Below are 24,075 nucleotides of genomic sequence, written 5' to 3' on the forward strand. Positions count from 1 at the left end.
GAGTTTGGAAGAATCACTCGACACTTAATGATGTTGTAACCAGATTTAATACTGGGAATTCTTTGGTTAACTCATGAGACATACATGGCTAAACAAAAAGGTAGAATGACTTAGAGGAGTGATTAAGGAACTCTTCGAAAGAATTCAGGAAAACTAGGCGGAAACCAAGCTGGTCTAGGAAGGACAGCTATGAGTATACAGTTAGATGGGATATCAATATTAGAGGCCCATGCCTAGACAATTAGTCACCTCATTGACGAATCCCCACGGCTACTGTTGCCTCTCATCCAAGTTGGCTGACCTGGAATTTTAGACAAAAGGTCCTGGTTGTCACCAGGTGTTAGATTTCGCCGACACAATTCTCCTCCTGTATGGACCGGACACGTCCTGTTACTCAGGTGTTAGCAGTCATTCATATTTTGTGCCTTTTTAACAGCTTTATCATTTCTATCTCTTTGAGGACACACTCCTGATCCTGTTGCGTTTGAACCCGACCCCAGTATGCTTGTGCCTGCTTAATTATCCACCTCACTATAACCCATATCCCCGCTAACACTAACATTATCCCTAGCCCCAGCCCCCTGCCCCCCCGAATAATCAGATATCGAATGTGTTCCGCCATTCCCGATACTGTATAGCATAACGGATGGTTTCTACAAATGGCATTGTTTTGGGTTCGGCTGTCATTCCTTTGGGTCATAAACCTTCAGTTGGGACCAGTGTTTCCACTGGCCCTTCCCTTTCATATCAACACATGCACATGTATCACTGGTCATAATCGTGTCATAGGGCCCAGTCCACATGGAGGCGAACTCTGTTTGCTCAGGCATGATTCACACCAGAACTCTATCTCCTGTTTGTGGAATTGCCTAGTTAATAAATAAACTAAATTAACCCTGCTGCTTTTCTGGATGTTCAAATATCATATAGTTTGCTGATCCCTCGCTTCCTACTTTAATTCTTTCAACCGTTGGTTCACCTGCTATGTACTGTCTGATTCTGTCCCAGGATGGACCCATATCCTCCCCTCCCACTATAATGTCTTTTGGGAGTTTCATAGCTCTTCTCATCATGAACGCAAAAGGGGTCATTCCCGTCGTACGATTTGCTGTGGCTCTAAATCTCATGAGGGTGCTGGGCAATCCATCCCCTTCCAGTTTCAGCTATGGCTTTAACTATTGCTGTCTTTAATGTAGTGTTCATTCTTTCTGCCATACCTGAGCTTAGCGAATGGTCAGGAATGCTGTCCCTGGCAGTTCGCAGGCTTGCTTCATAATGTGTCCAGTGAGGAGGTGTATCCCTTGGTCAGAGTCAATCTGGAGGGGCACCCTGCCCCCAAAACATGGAATTATATCAAAGGCAAGAATTCGAGATACAGTTGGAGCACCGTAGTCCCAAGTGGATAAGCCTACACCATCAGGTGAATTGGTCCATGATTACCAGTCAGTGGGGGTGATTCTCCCACCCTGCTGCACTAATTTTCCAATCTCGCTGCTGGGCAGGCGTGAGATTCGCGCATGCGTTCACACCGTGAGTGTATCTCCCCGTAGACCTGCGCTGGAAACCAGCGGGAAGACCAGGTAAGTGATTTTAATATGATTTAAATCTGTTTTTAATTGTAATTAGCGGGCCGAGGACTAAATTCTCCAGGCCCACTGGTCTCTCCTACCCCACCAGAGTATTTCACTCTAACGGGGTTTAGAGTAGGTCCCCACTTTCGGGAAACTATCGGGCAGACCCCACTGGAGTGAAGGGAAAGCAATTGGGGCCCCCCAGAGGGTCGAGTGACAGGGAGGTGATGCCCTCTAGGCATGGGCACCTTGGCAATGCCAGCCTGTGCCCCCTGGCACTGCCCAAGGGGCAAAGTGCCCATGTGCAGGGGGCACCTTGGCACTGCCCATGGGGAGCAGGTGGGGGGGGGGGTGCTTAGGGGCAATCAGTGGGATGGTGGGTTCCGCTGCTGTTCTGCATAGGACTTGATGGTGGCAAGTGGGGGGCCAGCGGTTGGGGCAGGCTGGGGGGTGCAGGGGGTCAGCCACTGGAGGGGGCTCAGCTGGGGCAGGGTCTGCGGGTGGGGGGGCTGCATTGCGTGATTGGGGGTTGGGGGCGGGGGTGTGGGGACGGGGGTGTGGGGCTGGAGATCAGGCGATCTGGGATGGGGGAGGGGGGAGGCCCGGAATGGTCATAGGTGCTGCAATCAGGCCATGGGGAGGGAGGGGGGGGGGGGGTGTGCAGAGGCAGCACTGTGGGGATCCCAGGCTGGCCAGCGATCGATAGGCTGACAGTTTGGCGCCACTGCGCAGTGGCCTGCTGGTTTCAGCCTCCCGGGCGAGAATAGCCCCCTGAAATAGAATGATATTCACGCTGGTGGCCTCTGCAGTGCACAGAGTGTGGGAGATTTTGGTGAGAACTCCCACTTAAAAAAACAGCGTGAATTACTCCAGTTTTCCTGTGAATTCGACACTTAGAATTCTTTTGGGAGAATTCTGCCCAGTATCTCTTCCCCGTGCTATTTGACAGGAGTCCGGAAAAGTCAATTTCTAAGTTCTCCCTAGATCCCTTAGGGTGTGGCTGCTGTGCCATTTGGACCTTTACTGGTCTCCCCGGGTTATGTTGTGCACAAATGACAGTGTTGGTAATGTTCAACCACATCCTGGCCCACGCTAACCCTTAAATAAACAGCTCAACATTCCATCGAGTCCTGCATGGTCTGGTTCACAGTAGAGTTTTAACACTTTGGTCTGTATATTGGCTGGGGTGACAGCTTGTAAACCCTTCCTCTGCACTCTGTCTTTGTTTAAATCTGCCTCCTTGTGCTCCCATTGTGATTTCTTCTTCTGCACTAACTGCAGCTTCTACCTTCCCAATATTCATCTCTTCTGGTCCTAAGGCGGCTACTCGGGTTACCCGAGGGGCTGCCATTTCAGCTGCTTCGTGAGCGGCCCAATCGGCTGGCATGTTACCCTGCTGATTGACATTCTAAACATTCCAGTGTGCTTTCATCTTTACCATAGCTGCTTGTGCTAGCCGCCTTGTTGCTTCCACTAACTCTCAGATAAAACTTTGTACTATGTGTGTGGCGCTACTAGTTCTGCTACCTGGGAGGACATTACGCCCCTTCCTGACCCCCTTGCCACACTGTGATTCCGTGTTGGTCCACGACGGCCCATCCATCGCTGCAAAACTCTCCTTCTATATACTGCCTGGACCCACCCAGTACAAAACTGTCCGTCTATATACTGCCTGGACCCACCCAGTACAAAACTATCCATCTATATATTGCCTGGACTCACCCAGTACAAAACTGTCCATCTATATACTATCTGGACCCGTCCACGTATAGGGTTAAATCTGTGTTGTTTAAGGGTTCATCTGCCATTGTCTTCACCATTTCCTAATAAGTCCATTAATTCTAGTCTAAGTCATTAATTGTAAATTGAAGAGATCTCAGGAGAGGCCAGCTGAGTAGAATGTGTAGCTTGTCATATGTGGGGAGTCCTGGATGCTGCTACTGCCCCCAGATGCTCCCACTGCCCCCAGATGCTCCCAATCAGTTGCCAAGGCTGTCAGGATGTGGTCCACATATTGCAGTAGGTTGCAGCTAACTGGGGCGACATCACATTTCTCGCGGGCTTTAATCATGGCACAATTAAAAATGTTAGGGCTGTTAGGGAACCCGTGTTGTCCAGGTATATTGTCTGTCCTGTGAAGTAAGGGCAAATTTCTCCTGTGACTCTGGGTTGAGAAGAATGGAACAGAACCCATTTGCATTGTCGAGTACCGTAATGATTCAGTGCTTAAGTTTTAAGCCGTTAAAAATTGTGGCTGTCGGGTACTCCTTAGATGTTAAGGGTAGTATGGTCAGTCGGAAAGACCCATCTCCTTTCAGACCGTCCACATAGGGGAGCTGATAACTGACAGTCGGTCTCACAATACCCTGCTCTATCAGTGCCTCAATTATACCTCGGACAGCTCGTAAAGCTTCTGGCTCGATGGGGGAGTGTGTATGGGCTGGATGGGATGGCCCTGGGATTGTTACTGGTGTGATATTAATTAAACCACAATCCTGCTTATTCATAGAAATCATAGAAACCCTACAGTACAGAAAGAGGCCATTTGGCCCATCGAGTCTGCACCGACCACAATCCCACCCAGGCCCTACCCCCATATCCCTACATATTTTACCCGCTAATCCCTCTAATCTACGCATCCCAGGACACTAAGGGGCAATTTTAGCATGGCCAATCAACCTAACCTGCACATCTTTGGACTGTGGGAGGAAACCGGAGCACCCGGAGGAAACCCACGCAGACACAAGGAGAATGTGCAAACTCCACACAGACAGTGACCCAAGCCGGGAATCGAACCCAGGTCCCTGGAGCTGTGAAGCAGCAGTGCTAACCACTGTGCTACCGTGCCGCCCCAAATGCCCAGTATTGCTTGGCATACCAGGCCGAACGTCCCGTTCTTAAACCAATCCTTTCCAAGGTCAAGATGCTCTCCACCATGGCATTATTTTTGGCAATGACTTGTTTCCAGGTTGCCTCCCCTTTCTGGCCTCCTGAAGTCGTCCAGATTATCCGCTTATTTCCTGTGTCCCCAACCATCCTTAGTTCAATGGGTAAGTCCATCCCCAGGACTTTTCCTCACGATCACTGAAAGTGACAACACAGGTGGATAAGGTAGTCAAGAAGGCATACGGCATGCTTGCCTTCATTGGTCAGGGCATTGAGTACAAAAATTGGCAGGACATGCTGCAGCTGTATAGAACCTTAGTTAAGTCTCATTTAGAATATTGTGTACAATCCTGGTCATCACCAGAAGGATGTGGATGCTTTGGAAAGGGTACAGAAGAGGTTTACCAGGATGTTGCCTGGTCTGGAGGGTATTCGCTATGAAGAGATGTTGGATAAATTTGGTTTATTCTCACTGGAACAACAGAGGTTGAGAGGCGACCTGATAAAGGTTCACAAGATTATGAGTGGCATGGACAGACTGGATAGTCAGGTGCTCTTTCCTAGGGTAGAAAAGTCAAGTACTTGGTTTAAGGTCAAGGTCAAGACATAGGTTTAAGGTGCGTGGGGAAAAGTTCAGAGGAGATGTGTGAGGGTGGTGAATGTCTGGAATGCGCTGCCCAGGGAGGTGGTGTGAGCAGGTACAATCATGGCATTTAAGGGGCATCTACACGAATGAGATGGGAATGGAAGGGTACGGACTCCGTAAGTGCATACGGTTTTAGTTTAGGCAGGCTTGATCAGTGCAAGCTTGGAGCGCTGAAGGGCCTGTTCTTGTGCTGTACTGTTCTTTGTTCTTTGGTTCTGACATATCCAGAACTGGGCCAGAATCATCAGACCTTCTATTTTCAACCCCTTGGTCTTGCTCTTGTACGCAACTGTTTTCCTACCCTTGACTCCCTGAATATTTGGTCAGGTGGTGGGCAAATTGACATTTGTTATGGACACCGATGTTCCTGTATCTATGTTTGCGGGGCTGAGGATCAGGTGCAGGGGGCAAGGATTCCGATTTTTGGAGCATTGGGAACTCTTCTGAGGCAAAGGTGACCTGTACAAGAGGGATGGGTTGCATATGAACTAAAGGAGGACCAATATACCAAAGGGGAGTTTTGCTAAAGCTACTTGGGAGGGTTTAAACTAGTCGGGCAAGGGGATGGGACACTAAGAAACCTAGTAGGTATGGCTGAGTTGGGCCGAAGAGCCGGTTTTCATGCTGTATATCTCGATGACTCTATGGCTGGGATTCTACCGGGATTCGAGTTGCACAGCGGGCCAGGAGACACCAACAGGAGGCATTTTGCGAGGTTCCCGACCGACATCCAGCCAGTCGTGAGTCCCCCAGGGGCTCTTTTTCAATGCAATCAGCTCCATGGAGGAAATTGGCGCGGAGCTGATTATCATATAGAAATATCATTGAAACTGACATTTCCATATGATTGGCGGGCCCAGGATGGTAGTCCCCAGGCCCACAAGTGTCTCCGCCCCCACCCGGAGTGGTTCCCATCAGCAGGGTTTACAATTGCTTCCCACTAACAGGGAACAGGCGTCCTCACTCTACTGGTGGGGAGAGCAGCCATTGAGGCCCCCCGGGAGGTTAGGAACAAGGAGGGTACTCCTTGGGCAGTGTCTGGAACCTTGGCACTGCCCAAGGGACAAATTGGCACTGCCTGCCAGTCACCTTGGCACTACCCACCGGGCACCAGGCAATGCTAGGGGGTTGGGCCAGAGAGGTGGCGGGGCATACAGGGGTGACAGGGCCTATTGGTGGGGGGAATGAGTTGGGAGGGGAAGTGGGGGGGGGGGGGGGGGGGGCGGGGGGTGTCCCATTGCTACTCTGCACTGGAATCAGTGGGAAAGGGAGGGAGGAGGGGATTAGGGCTGGCCATGGTGTGGGGGGGTTGGGGGGAGGGTGAATTGGGGTCGAGCCCGTTCATGTGGGGGGTGTCAGAGCTGGCCAGTGGGCGGGGAGGGAGTCCGGTAAGCCGGCCATGGGTGTGGGGGGTGCGGGATGGTGTGTGATCGGGAAGGCCGCGGGGGGGGGGGGGGGGGGGGGGGGTTGTATGTCAGGAGGCTCGCGATCGGGAGGCTGGCATGGGGGGGGAAGTCACATTTGGCAATCTCCAGGCTGACAGATTGGTGGATGCGTAGTGGCCCACTTAGCACTATGCTACCGGCCTCCTAGCTAGGGATATGCCCCACCCACCACTTTTCAGAGTGAATTATGCTGAGACACTCTGTGTTTACAGAGTGTCGGAAATTCGTTTTGGTGAGGATGCCCAAAAAGTGGGCGGGAAATACTCCTGTTTCCCCACCCATTGGGCACTTACTTTTGTTTTGGGAGAATCCTGGCCTTTGACTCTTATCTGTTTTCATTTTCCATCGCTGGCCCCCTATCCACATGCGGTGATTAGGTCCGGGGCCGATGCGATTCATTGCTTTCGGGTCAATTGTTGGATAATATCCAGCAACTGCTGAGTGCTCATTTTGTTTTTGTCCAGAACTACCTCACCCACTTTACCATCTGTTTTGCTTCCCTGTCGGAGTCCCTTTCCTTCCTTTCTGCCCCCCTTTGCCCAACAGTCCTCTGCTGTGTGTCCCTGCTTATTACAACTTCGGCATTTTTTACGATTATCGCGCTTCTGGGATCTGCATTCGGCATCACAGTGTCCTGGCTTGTCACAATTGAAACATCTTTCCCCTATCCCTCCTACTGGCCGGTCTGTCATGCCGGTCTTGGCAACCATCTGAGCTTTTTGTTGATTATCTACCATGGTTGCCCACTTTCCTAGGTCGTCGTAATTATTAAAGATCACCAATCCCATCTTTATGATGGCCTGGTGTGCAGCAATAAGCCCCTCTTTGTCCATCTGGAGAAAGGCGGAGTTTTGTCAAGTAGGATTTAATATGCCACTATGTGCCACAAAGGCTTCATATTTCCTCATGCCGTATTCGTGCGCGCCCTCTCCGTTGTTCTGGGTCACTCCCACTTTTAAGTTCCAATTTACCGGGACCTGTTCTAGGACTACAATAACATCAGCTTTAAATTCCAAGAAGTCCTGTTCTTGTTGTTGGGCAGTGGCAGCTAGGTCTGTGCACCAGGTTCCGTCCTGGTGTGCAGCCTCCTCCAATAGTTTACTGGCATTTTGATTTTGACTAGCCCAGCAATTTCCCTGTTATGGAGATTATAGCAAATACGCAATGCCCTCAGTCTCTGCCAAAACGTCTCATTAATTTTTCTTGCCTTTAAAACAGGTAACGTGTCAAGAGTTTCAGGATCTATTCTACTCTTACGGGAGCGTCCTTATCCAGTCCCATGGTAGCGTATGGGGGTTGTTGTCCCCACTCATCATCGAGGGATCCCCCAGTCTACATCACCATCGCCAGCGGCTCACTTGGTTCATTTTCTAATGTCGGCCGCATTACCTGCCTGGATATTACTGCTGCCTGCTTTCGATCTTTCATACCCTGATTTACTCTCTTGGTTAATTCTACATGGGCTGCGAGAATCAGAACCAAGGCTTTTTCATCCTTGTCTTTCTTTTACTTTCTCCACCACTCCATCTGTTTTGAAGGTGGGTCATGGGGATTCCAATTGGATTTAATCATTGTGTCAATAAGTTTCCTGTTTTTAGTTGCCAAATGGAATGGAAGGGACCCCTCTGGCCCCCCACTCAAATTCTGCTTTTTCCCTGGCCATGCTTGGATAGGATTTGAACTGTTAGAATCTATTATCACAGGTCCGCCTTTCAGTCCAGTGCTTCTTGGAGTAGATAGTCTCCCCTAACGACTGTCAGGTCACAAGTCTGCCTTAATTCTTACGAACTAATGGTGTAAATACTTTAAACAATACCTGACAACCTACCACCATCTGCCGGTTGGTCAGACTTCACCCTAGATTCGGATTCGGCAGTCGCTGAGCACCACCTGGTCCCGGGACCAGTTTAAATTCTACTTATTATGAGTAAATATACTCACCCGGTACTCTGGTGGTGATGGGCGACCTCCGAATCCTGCTGACTGTGCCAAAACTGCTACCGTGAATGACTTCAGAAGAATCACTCGACACTCAGGTCTGTTCCAATCGCCAAATGGTTTAGTGATATTCTGCTGGCCGGGAGAAGATCACTGGGATAACCATGTGCTTCTCCACCAAACAAAGAAAATCATCAAGTCTTAAAGTTTTACTCAGCCCGTCCCAGCAGGACACAAGCCAATCCCAACGGTTATTGATTGCATACATTACATTTTGGTCCAACTAAATGAGTAACTGGGCATGATGAGGCTGCGGCTTCAGCTTCAGCCTTCACAGTGGATCTCTCTACTGACTTGTTTGTTCTGCTAGCAGTGAGACAGAGCAGCTGCCTGTGTGCTGATAAGAGAGGCCTTGCTGAGTAAGCCCTGTCTGTGTCTTTAGTAACTGAATATCTACAGGAATATGGTCAAGCCAGCTAAACCCCATTAGGCTTCACATAACTGTAATACCCCACTGTGTTAACATGGTACATATAGATATAGACAACAGAACACAATACTCCTGTTTATGCCAAACCAGTATTTTATACAGATTTATTATAACTTCCCAACTTTTGTACTGTAATCCTCTGTTTATAAAGCTCAGGATCCCCTATGTGATATTAACTCTTTTTCAATCTGATTTGTGCATACATATCCAAGGCTTTTTGCTCCTGCACCCCATTAGAAATTTATCCTTTATATTATATTGCCTCTCCTTGTCCTTCTTACCAAAATGAATCACTTCACATTGCTCCGTACAAAAATTGCATCAGCCGCTTGCCCGCCATTCCAGCAGTCTCTCTATGTCCCCTTGGGGTTTATCATTACCCTCCTCACAGTTCACAATACTTCCGAGTTCTGGGTCATTCATGAATTTTGAAATTGTGCCCTGTAAACCCACATCTAGATCATTCAAATACATCATGACAAAGCAGGGGTCCAAAGATGACATTCTGGTAAAATCCACTATAGATCTGAAACAAAAACCGTTTACCACTACTCTGTTTTTCCCATCACTCAAGCAATTTCACATCCACGCTGCTACTGTCCCTTTTATTTCATTGGCATTGCCTTTTCTGACAAGCCTATTATGTGGCACATTAGCAAATGCCCTTTGGAAATCCATGTATACCACATCAATCACATTACCCCCCTAAGACTCCATATCCACAGATCTCTAAAGGTTGCCACTCAAGTGGAGAGAGGTGTGAAGAAGGCTTATAGTGTGTTAGCTTTTATTAACAGGGGGTTGGAGTTTAAGAGCCGTGGGGTTATGCTGCAACTGTACAGGGCCTTGGTGAGACCACATTTGGAATATTGTGTGCAGTTCTGGTCACCTCACTATAAGAAGGATGTGGAAGCGCTGGAAAGATTTACCAGGATGCTGCCTGGTTTGGAGGGTAGGTCTTATGAGGAAAGGTTGAGGGAGCTAGGGCTGTTCTCTCTGGAGCGGAGGAGGCTGAGGGGAGACTTAATAGAGGTTTATAAAATGATGAAGGGGATAGATAGAGTGAACATTCAAAGACTATTTCCTCGGGTGGATGGAGCTGTTACAAGGGGGCATAACTATAGGGTTCATGGTGGGAGATATAGGAAGGATATCAGAGGTAGGTTCTTTACGCAGAGAGTGGTTGGGGTGTGGAATGGACTGCCTGCAGTGATAGTGGAGTCAGACACTTTAGGAACATTAAAGCGGTTATTGGATAGGCACATGGAGCACACCAGGATGATAGGGAGTGGGATAGCTTGATCTTGGTTTCAGATAAAGCTTGGCACAACATCGTGGGCCAAAGGGCCTGTTCTGTGCTGTACTGTTCTATGTTCTAAGACTCCACTCCCAGCCTGCTTTACCCTGCTTAACTCCACTCCCGGCCTGCTTCACACTCCTTCACTCACTCCCGGCTTGCTTTACCCTGCTTCACTCTACTCCTAGCCTGCTTTACCCTGCTTCACTCCACTCCCAGTCTGCTTCACTTCACTCCCAGTCTGCTTCACTCCACTCCCAGTCTGCTTCACTCCACTCCCAGTCTGCTTCACTCCACTCCCAGTCTGCTTCACTCCACTCCCAGTCTGCTTCACTCCACTCCCAGTCTGCTTCACTCCACTCCCAGTCTGCTTCACTCCACTCCCAGTCTGCTTCACTCCACTCCCAGTCTGCTTCACTCCACTCCCAGTCTGCTTCACTCCACTCCCAGTCTGCTTCACTCCACTCCCAGTCTGCTTCACTCCACTCCCAGTCTGCTTCACTCCACTCCCAGTCTGCTTCACTCCACTCCCAGTCTGCTTCACTCTGCTTCACTCCACTCCCGGCCTGCTTCACTCTGCTTCACTCCACTCCCGGCCTGCTTCACTCTGCTTCACTCCACTCCCGGCCTGCTTCACCCTGCTTCACTCCACTCCCGGCCTGCTTCACTCCACTCCCAGTCTGCTTCACCCTGCTTCACTCCACTCCCGGCCTGCTTCACTCCACTCCCAGTCTGCTTCACTCTGCCTCACTCCACTTCCGACCTGCTTCACTCTGCCTCACTCCACTCCTGGCCTGCTTCACTCCACTTTCGGCCTGCTTTACTCTGCTTCACTCCACTTCCGGCCTGCTTTATCTGTGACAAGTTTCATTTTCTCAAATATATGGCAGCTAAAATATAACTTTTCAAGTCTGTAATGAAAATAAGTATAGATAAAGTGACAACTTCCAAAAAGGCAAAAAAATTGAACTTATTCGAGAATTCTGCATTTCAGCTGTCAAAGCTTCCTCTGTTTGAGTACCAGCAAACGTTACCAACAGAACCTTTGCTGGTGACATCAATGTCCCTCTGAAGGGCACGTGGATTTGATCATTCTGGAATACTGCAATTTGCTGCTATTTCCCTTCCACTTGTGAAGAACTGTTTTCGCAACTCTGCTCGGTATGGTTGCTATCTGGGGCAATATGCCTTTAATGTACATTATTTACAGGTATTTTAAAAGTAAAATGTGAAGAACAAGGAAGCCACAACTTTCCTGTACTACATTCAGGTGAAGTTCAATAGATTTGAACCATAATACACTGTGGACCCTTTTCCTGGAAACCTGAAAACCTCAGGTATTACAAAAAGAATGAAGCCACAAGCTTCATGGTTTAAATCAAAAGAATTTTACTAAAAGGAAATCAAAGGACATAATTACTAAAAATTGCACTCTATCTTAAATATTCAGTTACATTAAAGATACAATGAACAGTTAGTTAAGCTCCAAATCAAACTTTTTAACTCAAATTTCCTTCTGCACACATTTTATTTACACCCTCAACAACTCAGGTCAGATACTTGCTAAAAATTGGAAGATCACTTGGTCTGAGTAATATTTTGAAGATTCATATAAGCATTGAGATTTCCTGGGCCTTCCAGCAAGGTTTCCCATTGAATCTCCTCCAACCATCCCACAGTTGCAGACTCCCAGTTCATCACAGGTTTCGGCTAATGTTTTAAGTGTTGCCACCTCGGGTGAGAACTCTCTTTGTTTTAATATTCTTTAACTCTGGAGTTTTCCATCTCAAACTGTTTTCTCTGAGCTTGGCCATCCCAGAATTCCAACTCACTGTTAGTGGAACTCTTCCATTACCAAGGCTTTTAAACCCTTTCACTCAACACAGGGTAAGAGGGAGGTTAGACGAGTGATGGAGAAGGGAAGTGCTCAGGCTGAAGGTCTGAGATGTGTCTATTTTAATGCCAGGAGTGTAGTGAATAAAGTGGATGAGCTTAGAGCGTGGATTGCTGCTTCGAATTGTGATGTGGTGGCCATTACGGAGACTTGGATGTCTCAGGGACAGGACTGGGTGCTTCAGGTGCCGGGTTTTAGATGTTTCAGGAAGGACAGGGAGGGAGGCAAGAGAGGGGGGGGAGTGGCACTGTTGATCAGGGATAGTGTCACGGCTGTAGAGAAGGTGGACGCCGTGGAGGGATTGACTACGGAGTCTCTGTGGGTGGAGGTTAGGAACAGGAAGGGGTCGGTAACGTTGCTGGGTGTTTTCTATAGGCCGCCCAATAGTAACAGAGATGTTGAGGAGCAGATGGGGAAACAGATCCTGGAGAGATGTAGGAATAACAGAGTTGTCGTGATGGGAGATTTTAATTTCCCAAACATAGATTGGAATATCCCTAGGGCTAGGGGTTTGGATGGAGAGGAGTTTGTTAGGTGTGTCCAGGAGAGTTTCCTGACACAGTATGTGGATAAGCCTACTAGAGGAGAGGCTGTACTTGATCTGGTGCTGGCTAATGAACCTGGACAGGTGGAGGATCTCTCGGTGGGTGAGCATCTTGGGGATAGCGATCATAATTCTATCTCCTTCACGATAGCATTGGAAAGAGATAGGATCAGGCAGGCTAGGAAAGTGTTTCTCTGGAGTAAAGGGAAATACAGTGTCATCAGGGAGGAAAGTAGACGGGTAAATTGGAAGGAGGCATTCTTGGGGAAAAGTACCGAAGGAAAGTGGAGGATTTTCAAGGAATGTTTGTCTGGAGCTCTGCATGACAACGTTCCGATGAGACAGGGGGGTGTTGGTAGGGTACGGGAACCGTGGTGCACGAAGGTTGTGATGAACCTGGTGAATAAGAAAAGAGAGGCGTACAGAAGGTTCAGAGAGCTAGGAGGTGTTAAGGATTTAGAGGAGTATACGCGATGTAGGAAGGAGCTTAAGAAGGAAATTAGGAGAGCGAGAAGGGGTCATGAGAAGACCTTGGCGGGTAAGATTAAGGAGAATCCCAAGGCTTTCTACAAATATGTCAAGAGTAAAAGGATGAGATGTGAAGGCATAGGACCCTTAAAAGGTGAAGGGGGAAAAGTTTGTGCGGAACCGTTAGAAATGGCGGAGGTGCTTAATGAATACTTTACCTCGGTATTCACGGTGGAAAGGGATCTGGGTGGTTGTACTGCTGGTTTGCGGTGGACAGAAAGGATCGAGCATGTGGACATAAAGAAAGAGGATGTGTTGGAACTATTGAATGGCATCAAGGTTGGTAAGTCGCCGGGACCGGATGGGATGTACCCCAGGTTACTGTGGGAGGCGAGGGAGGAGATTGCGGAGCCTTTGGCGATGATCTTTGCATCGTCGATGGAGACGGGAGAGGTTCCGGAGGATTGGAGGATTGCAGATGTGGTCCCTATATTCAAGAAAGGGAACAGGGACAGCCCGGGAAATTACCGACCGGTGAGTCTAACCTCAGTGGTTGGTAAGTTGATGGAGAGGATCCTGAGAGACAGGATTTATGATCATCTAGAGAAGTTTAGTATGATCAAAAGTAGTCAGCACGGCTTTGTCAAGGGCAGGTCGTGCCTTACGAGCCTGGTTGAGTTCTTTGAAAATGTGACCAAACACATTGACGAAGGAAGAGCGGTGGATGTGGTCTATATGGACTTCAGCAAGGCGTTCGATAAGGTCCCCCATGCAAGACTTCTTGAGAAAGTGAGAGGGCATGGGATCCAAGGGGCTGCTGCCTTGTGGATCCAGAACTGGCTTGCCTGCAGAAGGCAGAGAGTGGCTGTGGAGGGGTCTTTCTCTGCATGGAGGTCAGTGACCAGTGGAGTGCCCCAGGGATCTGTTCTGGGACCCTTGCTGTTTGTCATTTTCATAAATGACCTGGATGAGGAAGTAGAGGGATGGGTTGGTAAGTTTGCTGACGACACCAAGGTAGGTGGTGTTGTGGATAGTTTGGAGGGATGTCAGAAGTTGCAGCGAGACATAGATAGAATGCAAGACTGGGCGGAGAAGTGGCAGATGGACTTCAACCCGGATAAGTGTGTAGTGATCCATTTTGGCAGATCCAATGGGATGAAGCAGCAGTATAATATGAAGGGTACCATTCTTAGCAGTGTAGAGGATCAGAAGGACCTTGGGGTCCGGGTCCATAGGACTCTTAAATCGGCCTCGCAGGTGGAGGATGCGGTCAAGAAGGCGTACGGCGTACTAGCCTTCATTAATCGAGGGATTGAGTTTAGGAGTCGGGAGATAATGCTGCAGCTTTATAGGACCCTGGTTAGACCCCACTTGGAGTACTGCGCGCAGTTCTGGTCACCTCATTACAGGAAAGATGTTGAAGCCATTGAAAGGGTGCAGAGGAGATTTACAAGGATGTTGCCTGGATTGGGGGGCATGCCTTATGAGGATAGGTTGAGGGAGCTTGGTCTCTTCTCCCTGGAGAGACGAAGGATGAGAGGTGAACTGATAGAGGTTTACAAGATGTTGAGAGGTCTGGATAGGGTAGACTCTCAGAGGCTATTTCCAAGGGCTGAAATGGTTGCTACGAGAGGAAACAGGTTTAAGGTGCTGGGGGGTAGGTACAGAGGAGATGTCAGGGGTAAGTTTTTCACTCAGAGGGTGGTGGGTGAGTGGAATCGGCTGACGTCGATGGTGGTGGAGGCAAACTCGTTGGGGTCTTTTAAGAGACTTCTGGATGAGTACATGGGATTTAATGGGATTGAGGGCTATAGATAGGCCTAGAGGTAGGGATATGATCAGCGCAACTTGTGGGCCGAAGGGCCTGTTTGTGCTGTGGCTTTCTATGTTCTATGTTAACACTCAGAATTTCAAGTAGATTCCGCCAGAAAGAGATTTTTCCTACTCTGCAACCGATTTGTTCTAAACTCAAAAAATAAAACTGCCTGAAAACAGACACACACACACAGTCTATTCCCCCCTATTATTAACTTCCGGTTGACCCTTTTTCGATTGTATGTTTCCCAGGCACCTTGGTCACAGTGACTGCGTGGGTTTCCTCTGGGTGCTCCGGTTCCCTCCCACAGTCCAAAGATATGCAGGTTAAGTTGATTGACCATGCTAAATTGACTGTAGCGTCATGGGGATTAGCAGTGTAAATATGTAGAGTTACGGGAATGGGGCCTGGGTGGGATTGCGGTTGGTGCAGACTCGATGGACTGAACGGCCTCCTTCTGCACTGTAGGGATTTTATGATTTTATGACAGAGCGCAGATATTTCTGAGTGTAGTTGGACTGGAGCAAATACAATGACAGGGAGGGTCAGGCCACAAAGGAATTTGAAGACAAGGATAAGGATTTTAATGTTGAAATTTTGCTTCCTCAGGAGCCAACAAAGGTCAAAGAGCACACAGGTTATAGGTGAAGATGACTTGATGTCAGTTAAGACACACAGGACCAGTTACAGGAAGCAATGTGTTTTACCAGTAATCATCTCCTAGACAAAGCTAGTTCTCAAAGGGACCATCATAAAATATACATTTTCCCAAAAGCACACAGGCCATCACAAATATTTTGTCCCTAAATTGGCATTAATGCAAATCTATCTGATCAGTTTTATTAACAGATAGGTTTGGGGATTGTATCAGGAATATGTCAGAAATCTGCTTGGACCATTACGATGCTATTCTTCGCTCTATGCTTCTGTTCCAATCGCAAAATCATTTGAATTTTCAGTGATTTGACTCTAAACTTTGTTCTAAGAGTAACTAAACATGAAAGAGGCAACAACAACTTGCTATTACATAGTGCTTTCAATGAAACAAAGTGTCCAAAGTACTTCGCAGGAGCATTATAAAAAACTTTTGACACCGAGCCGCAAAACACGACAAGAGGACAGAGAGCAAAATGCTTCGTTAAAGAAGTAGGATACAAGCAGCAGCTTAAAGAAAGAGAGATGGCGATATGAGAGGTTCAGGCAGGGAATTCCAGAACTTCAGGCACAGGCAACAGAAGGCATGAGCTACCAAAGGGATCAAGATTGCTCAAGAGGCCAGATAACACAGTGGTCAGCACTGCTGCCTCATAGCGCCAGGGACCCAGATTCAATTCCAGCCTCGGGTCACTGTATGTGTGGAGTTTGCACATTCTCCTCGTGACTGCGTGGGTTTCCTCTGGGTGCTCCGGTTCCCTCCCACAGTCCAAGGTTATGCAGGTTTAGTTGATTGACCATGCTAAATTGACTGTAGCATCATGGGGATTAGCAGTGTAAATATGTGGAGTTACGGGAATGGGGCCTGGGTGGGATTGCGGTTGGTGCAGACTCGATGGGCTGAATGGCCTCCTTCTGCACTGTAGGAATTCTATGACAGAGCGCAGATATTTCTGAGTGCAGTTGGGCTGCAGCAAATACAATGACAGGGAGGGTCAGGCCACAAAGGAATTTGAAGACAAGGATAAGGATTTTAATATTGAAATTTTGCTTCCTCAGGAGCCAACAAAGGTCAAAGAGCACATAGGTTATAGGTGAAGATGACTTGATGTCAGTTAAGACACACAGGCTGTAGAGGTCTGGATGAGCTCAAATTTAGGAAGGGTGGAACGTGGAAGACCAGCCAGGAGAGTGCTGGAATCATTAAATCTAGAACGGACAAAAGGCACAGATGAGTGTTTTGGTAGCTGATGAGTTAAGGTAGGGCAGCAAGAGTGTGGAGGTGGAAATAGATGGTCTTCATGGTGGCACGAATATGTGATCAGAAGCACTTCTTGCACCAAATATGCCATCCAGATTGTGAACCATCTGGTTCAGTTTCAGTCAGTTGTGAGTAAGAGGATGGAGTTCGTGGCTGGGGAACAAAGTTTGTGGCAGAAACCAAAGACAATGGTGTTGGTGTTCCCAATAGTTAACTGAAGCTCATTCCTGCTCATTCACTATTGGCTGTCATAGAAATCATAGAATCCCTACAGTACAGAAAGAGGCCATTCGGCCCATTGAGTCTGCACCGACCACAATCCCACCCAGGCCCCACTCCCATATCCCTACATATTTACCCACTAATCCCGCTAACCTACGCATCTCAGGACACTAAGGGCAATTTTAGCATGGCCAATCAACCTAACCAGCACACCTTTGGACTGTGGGAGGAAACCGGAGCACCCGGAGGAAACCCACGCAGACACGAGGAGAATGTGCAAACTCCACACAGACAGTGACCCAAACCGGGAATCGAACCCAGGTCCCTGGAGCTGTGAAGCAGCAGTGCTAACCACTGTGCTACCGTGCTGTGTCGGACAAGCAATTTTAAAATTTTGCAACAATTGAGCGAGGGAAACGCCACAATATAAAATTACAAACATTCTGCACATTATAAAGTGATAGATAAAACAGGAAGATTGCAACAGTTGGAAGCAAGTAAATTGTGCCAGATTGCCGGAGTAATATTAAAGCAAGGTCAAATTTCAAATGGTGTGTTTAAAGTTCTTAAAAATAAATAAAGAGAACATAAATACATTCCATCAAACCATAAGTTGCTGATGATCATTGTTGATAAGAATATTTGTGCAAATTCATAGGAATTAACCATTTACTGAGTGGAGTACTGGCCCCTTCCCTTTCTCACAGCCAAAAAATGGCAGCAACAACACAATTTGGAGGAAACATTACTTGTTCAAATAACTCTTCCCAGTTAGAATCAGGAGGTATAGTGTAGTTCCAGAGATTGGCCTGCAGTTTTAGAAAATACTCGTTGCGTTACGGTGTTCTCTGGAAACTTAATTTCTATTTTTAGCAAGAATTTTTGTTATTCTACAGCAATAAGGGAATAGAAAATATATTTTAAAATCATACCATTCCTTAAGAATTTTTCATTCAATGTAATTATTGGAATAGCAGATGAAAAAATAAAGAGGATAAGGTACAAATCGGAAAGAAAATGCTGGAAATAAACCAATCAATCAGTACCTGTCATATCAAAACATGACTTAATAACCTATCTTTATCTTACAGAGGGTAATTGTCTCTCTGTGCACTTCCAGCAGTTTCTGACTTGGCAGACAGGACTGGCACCACTGCCTGTTATACCTCATTTTAAATTCTGTAAATTAAGAATTCCCCTAATTAGCAATTAAAATGCAAACAGACTTTATTCATTTAATGCTACTTCATACACTTTATTTTAATACTAATTTATATGTTTTTGTTTTGTTTGACACTATTTTAAACGCTTTAATTTGTATAATACAATTTTATACTCTATTTTGTTTCACAGTATTTTATATACTATTTTCTTCCACAGTATTTCATACTCTTTATTTTGTTTGACACTATTTTATACTCTTTATTTTGTTTAATACTATTTATACTCTATTTTGTTTGACACTACTTTATACACATTTTGTCTGACTTCTTTATAGTCTTTAATTTGTTTGACAATACTCTATGCTCTTTATTTTGTTTAACACTATTTTATACTCTTTATTTTGTGCTCAGTTCTAGATGCATCTGCTTTCCCCACACCATCCCTATCCTACTCCCAACTGTTGGCATATACTTAATACACTTACAGCTAAAGTGAAAATTGTTCTCGAGTGAAGGAAAAAAATTCTTTAAGCTTGTGCACTCAAATATTTTAAAAGCTGTGGAAATATGAACATTCATCAGGTTGTCTGTGTTCATCACCCATGACAACAGTGAGTGTTATCTGTGAGTACTGATGCCAACTTTCATACATTCTCCTCATCTGCGTGGGTTTCCATCGGGTGCTCTGGTTTCCTCCCACAGATATGTGGTATAGGTGGATTAGCCATACTAAATTGCCCCTTAGTACAGGGTAAATACATTGGTTTGCGGGGATAGGGCTCGAGTGGGATTGCTGTTGGTGCAGACTCAATGGGCCGAATGTCCCCCTTCTGCACTGTTTGGGGCGGCACGGTAGCACAGTGGTTAGCACTGCTGCTTCACAGCTCCAGGGACCTGGGTTCGATTCCCGGCTTGGGTCACTATCTGTGTGGAATTTGCACATTCTCCTCGTGTCTGCGTGGGTTTCCTCCGGGTGCTCCGGTTTCCTCCCACAGTCCAAAGATATGCGGGTTAGGTTGATTGGCCATGCTAAAAATTGCTCTTAAGAGTCCTGAGATGCGTAGGTTAGAGGGATTAGTGGGTAAATATGTCGGGATATGGGGGTAGGGCCTGGATGGGTTTGTGGTCGGTGCAGACTCGATGGGCCGAATGGCCTCTTTCTGTCCTGTAGGGTTTCTATGATTTCTATGAAGGATTCTATGACCTTGTGAAGAAAGTTATTGGAGAAAAAGGCCCCTGGCCTGTCCTCAGTGTTTCCTTTACAGATAATGATCAGTGCTGAATTACTTTCACACAAGAATATTTCTTTATTTTTGAAAGATTGGACAACTAGTCATTAAACATACTTCTACAGCAGATTGCTAAAAAGAAATAAAGGGGCAGTTGATGGATTTACCTTTCCCGTCTTCCTTCGGTGTGCTCATAAAGTCGATTTGCTCCACCATCAGCACATGCGCGAACAACAGCTTCAAAAACAAACAGAAGAATAAACCAAAGGTGAACATCAGCAACTTTACTTTCAACTTTTGGAAACAGAAGCTTTGTACGATACGATCAAATACAAAGAGGGCAGCAATTTGGGCTGTGCAGATCCCAGGTGATCATTAGTGGCTCCTCAGAGATAACAAAGTGGCTTATTTTGTTCTGGGGCTACAGAGGGATATAGTTTCAACCATGTTAAGGATCTTGCCCAGCCAAGGTCCAGATTTAAAATATTTGTATTTTAGAAAAATGCACAGTGTGAGGTGTCAATCCATCACAAAGTTCAGAAATATAAAGCAAATTTACAATATCCATCTTATATTCTAATATTAAGGGTAAGTATGAGTACATGTGAATGAACAGGCAAATTGTGGTTGGACACAGCAAAGTACACAATAAATGACAGATATGACCAATTATGGATTCCAAAGCTTTCTTAACAACCCACCCAGACATTCTAATTTGTAGCCTGTTTCTCTGCTCTTTAAACTTACCTAAGACTTGTTGCTGTTCCTTGTTTTTGTCCCTGACCTGGGACACTTGCTGGCTGACAGACTGACTAACTCAGACTGTTTGTTCACTGAGCCTTGAACTGTTCCAGTGCCTTATCACAACACTCCATCCTTGTTGGGAGGCAAGAAGTAATGTAACAAGCAGTGTCCCATCCTATACCTTAAATATTACAATCTCCACAGACTACAAGATTACATGGCAACCAGACACAGAATGAATGGATTTCATAGCAAGCTTGCCAACTAGAAAAAGACCCACTTATCCCTCCTATCTGCTTCTTGTTAGTTTATTAATCCTTTATCCATGCTAATGTGTTTCCCCTTACACCATTGAATCTTAGCTTTTGTAGTAACCTTTGATGTGAGATCTTAGTAAATGCCTTCTGAGAATCCAAATTCACCACATTTACAAGGATCCCCATTTATCTGCCTGACTTGTTGCATCCTCAAAAATCTCCAATACAATCTGCACAGATAGTGACCCCAAGCTGAGAATTGAACCTGGGTCCCTGGCACTGTGAGGCAGCAGAGCTAACCACTGTGCCACTGTGCAACCCCACAGTAATCTGCCAGGCCTCCTTCGCCAGTACCTTCCAAGCCCATGAACTCTTTCTACCTAGACAGACTAGGGCAGCAGATGCATGGGTACACCACCACTACAAGTTCCCCTCCAAGCCACAATCATCCTGACAAGGAGTCAAAAACATAGACTCTCTTCTCAACAGCACTGTGGGGGACAATACACTATATGGACTGCAGAGGTTCAAGTAGGCAGCTCATCACTTAAGGGCAATTGAGGAGAGGCCGTGAAAGTGGAGTCACTGAATATTTTAAAGGCAGAGATAGATAAAGTCTTGTTAGGTAAGGGAATCAAAGGTTATCGGGGGTTAATGGAAATGTGGAGCTCGAAACATAAACAAATTAGCCATTATCTTTGATCAGCTCTTCCCTCACTGGCTGTAACTCACCTACATTTTGTTACTGGTTATGTATTTACAGCATTTAGCTCATCACTACATGGACTAGAGGTGAAGTTAAATACCTCAAATGATGAGCTCCCAGCCTCAAAATGTGGTTTTGTTTTTTTTCTTCCCCCAACTTCCCTTATCCCTTTCCTACTCTTGATGAGAGCTCTGATTGTGATGCATTTTGCAATTCATAAGCAGCCTTCAGTACTTGGCACAAGTAACTTACCTTAGGTTCCAAAACTTGGAATTCTCTTCCAAGTTCCTGAATTTGTTTTTAATGCTAGCTTTCTGCATGCCATTTTAAATGAAAAGATTTAACAATCTTGCACAAATCACACATGGTGGCACGGTGGTTAGCACTGCTGCCTCACAGAAGTTCGATTCCCAGCTTGGGTCACTGTCTGTGCGGAATCTGCACGTTCTCCCTGTGTCTGCATGGGTTTTGTCCGGGTGCTCCCACAGTCGAAAAGACGTGCTGGTTAGGTGCATTGGCCACGCTAAATTCTCCCTCAGTGTACCCGAACAGGCGCCGGAGTGTGCTGACCAGGGGATTTTCACAATAACTTCACTGCAGTGTTAATGTAAACATACTAGTGAAACTAATAAATAAACCTAAATTCAAAACTTCAGATTTGCAAGAGAATAACAAGGTAAAATTTGGCATTTTCAAACAAAATGACTTTTTTTTCTCTTTCTCTTTTTCAAATGATGGATATTTTAAATGAGTTCCACCAAAATATAAAATATGTTATGGGATTCTGAAACTTTAATTAATGCAAGCATCATTTTTCATGCTTAAACATAAACAAAAGATGCTAGAACCTCCACTGTCCACTCAAGCTTGATTTATGATTATTATATTCATTGAGATGATTGATGATTTTATTTGCATCTAAATTGCAAATACAAGTGCCACGTTTAAAGAATTCACCTCAAGTCCATTAGATCAACACAGGTGCAAGAGTATTGGTACACTGCACACTTAGCCGAGAGTTAGACAAAATCAGCTGAATTTCTATCTTTTATAGTTTTCTCATAATAACAAATTCCTTTTAAGTGCCAAATATGAAAGGGAACAGAAATTAATTAGAACGTGGTTGGATTGTAACCCACAGTTGAAAATCCTGTCAAGACTCAGACATGAATAATGACCAATTTGGGCTGAAATTTCAGAGGACAATCAACATCTGTGGAACTGTCCCCAGCAAGTAATCAATACCTTCAGGGCAAGAGACAGGGAAGTAAAATTGTTAAAGAAAATTATACTGGGAAAAGAAAAAATATGATTTAAAAAGCGGGGCATTGCAGATATAGATGCAAGGTACTTAAATTGATTACAGAAGTAGAAAATACAAGTATTAGTCTCAGCATGACTACAGATCAGAGCAATTTTATTTCTCAACTGAGTAGAACAGAATTCCAACAACTCAGCTGCTGCGTTGATTAACTCTTGTCAAGGCAGGATGAAAAGCTGATTAAGAATGGAGTTTAAGTTTATTCAGGTTAGCCTAAACTTCTGTAATAAAATACTTCTTGGAAAACCTTGCTGCTGGGCACTTGAAAATGCAATTTGGTCAAAGTTGACTAGCACAAATATAATGTTACGCTGACATTTTGAACCTTTCCTAGCTATCTTAGTACTACAGGTTAAATAAATATCTGTGACTTTACCCTCTTGAAGGTTTTGCCTGCGGGTTGGTTCTGTTCCAAATGAGAAAATTTAGTAGAAAATATAAATTAAACAAATTGAGCTGAGTCCATTGTGGGGAAAATTGTACAAAGTCTATAGATGGAATTAACTCGATAGGCTAAACGATAAATTGTTCTCCCATCCCCTCTTGCATTCTATCACACACATATTTAGGTATTTAAATGAAGTTTTTCATGCATGCAACCCATTCTAAAGAGGCAATACAATCAAAGTTTTCATGTAACTTCAGTGACCCTCTTGAAAAAAAATTCAGTTTTTCTGTCTCTCTTAATTATAAAAGAGCTCAGTGTGATTAGATGCCATCACTGTCACTACTAGGCTGATGGACTGAAAGTGGATACACCTGTAGCCAAGCTTATTGCTCAATGACAAATAATTGCTGTGTAATTCACTGTCATACAATTATATAACCCTAATTTCACATAGTCTAATATTTCCACATTTAACAAGATGGTTGATTGTGATATGTTAAGCTACGGATAAAACAAAGGTTATTATAAAGTCACAAGATATCTGCTGTCACTTCACAAGACTTTCAGTGAATACAGTTACCCTATTTTTTAATGTTTTGGAGTAGTAATGAGACTAAGTTAGAGCACACACTTCACATAAATAAGTTACTATTAGAAATACAGAAAATAGGAGCACGGGCAGTCCATTCGGCCCTTTGAGTCTGCTCCACCATTAATTATGATCATGGCTGATCATCCAACTCAATAGCCTGATCCTACCTGCCTCCTTTGATCCCCTTCACCCAAGAGCTATATTTAATTCCTTCTTGAAAAGATATGGTGCTTTGGCCTTAACTGCTTTCTGTGGTAGCAAATTTCTCCTCATCTCAATCCTAAAAGGATTATTATCCTGTATCCTTAGACTCCTGGTTCTGGACGCCCCCACCAATGGGAACTTCCTTCCTGCATCGAACCTGTCTAGTCCTGTCAGAATTTTATAGGTTTCTATGGGATTCCGTCTCATCCTTCTGAACTCCAATGAAAATAATCCTAACTGACTCAATCTCTCCTCTTACGTCAGTCCCACCATCTCAACTGCATACAATATTGCAGGTGTGGCCTCACCAAGGTCCTGTATAATTGCAGCAATGATGTG

At 45.6% G+C, this 24,075-nt stretch overlaps 1 protein-coding gene across 6 annotated transcripts in view; it reads right to left on the reverse strand.

Moving 5' to 3' along the window:
- Nucleotides 1-24,075, reverse strand: part of tpk1 (thiamin pyrophosphokinase 1) — a 381,820-nt gene that overhangs the window by 225,536 nt on the left and 132,209 nt on the right. For all 6 annotated transcript variants that reach the window (XM_078236390.1, XM_078236382.1, XM_078236417.1 and 3 more), the window contains one exon: nt 19,692-19,761. In XM_078236390.1, the coding sequence (XP_078092516.1) occupies nt 19,692-19,761 (70 nt within the window). The remainder of the gene's footprint in view (nt 1-19,691; nt 19,762-24,075) is intronic.

The sequence above is a fragment of the Mustelus asterias genome, chromosome 2, assembly GCF_964213995.1.
Source record: "Mustelus asterias chromosome 2, sMusAst1.hap1.1, whole genome shotgun sequence".
Classification (NCBI taxonomy): Eukaryota; Metazoa; Chordata; class Chondrichthyes; order Carcharhiniformes; family Triakidae; genus Mustelus; species Mustelus asterias.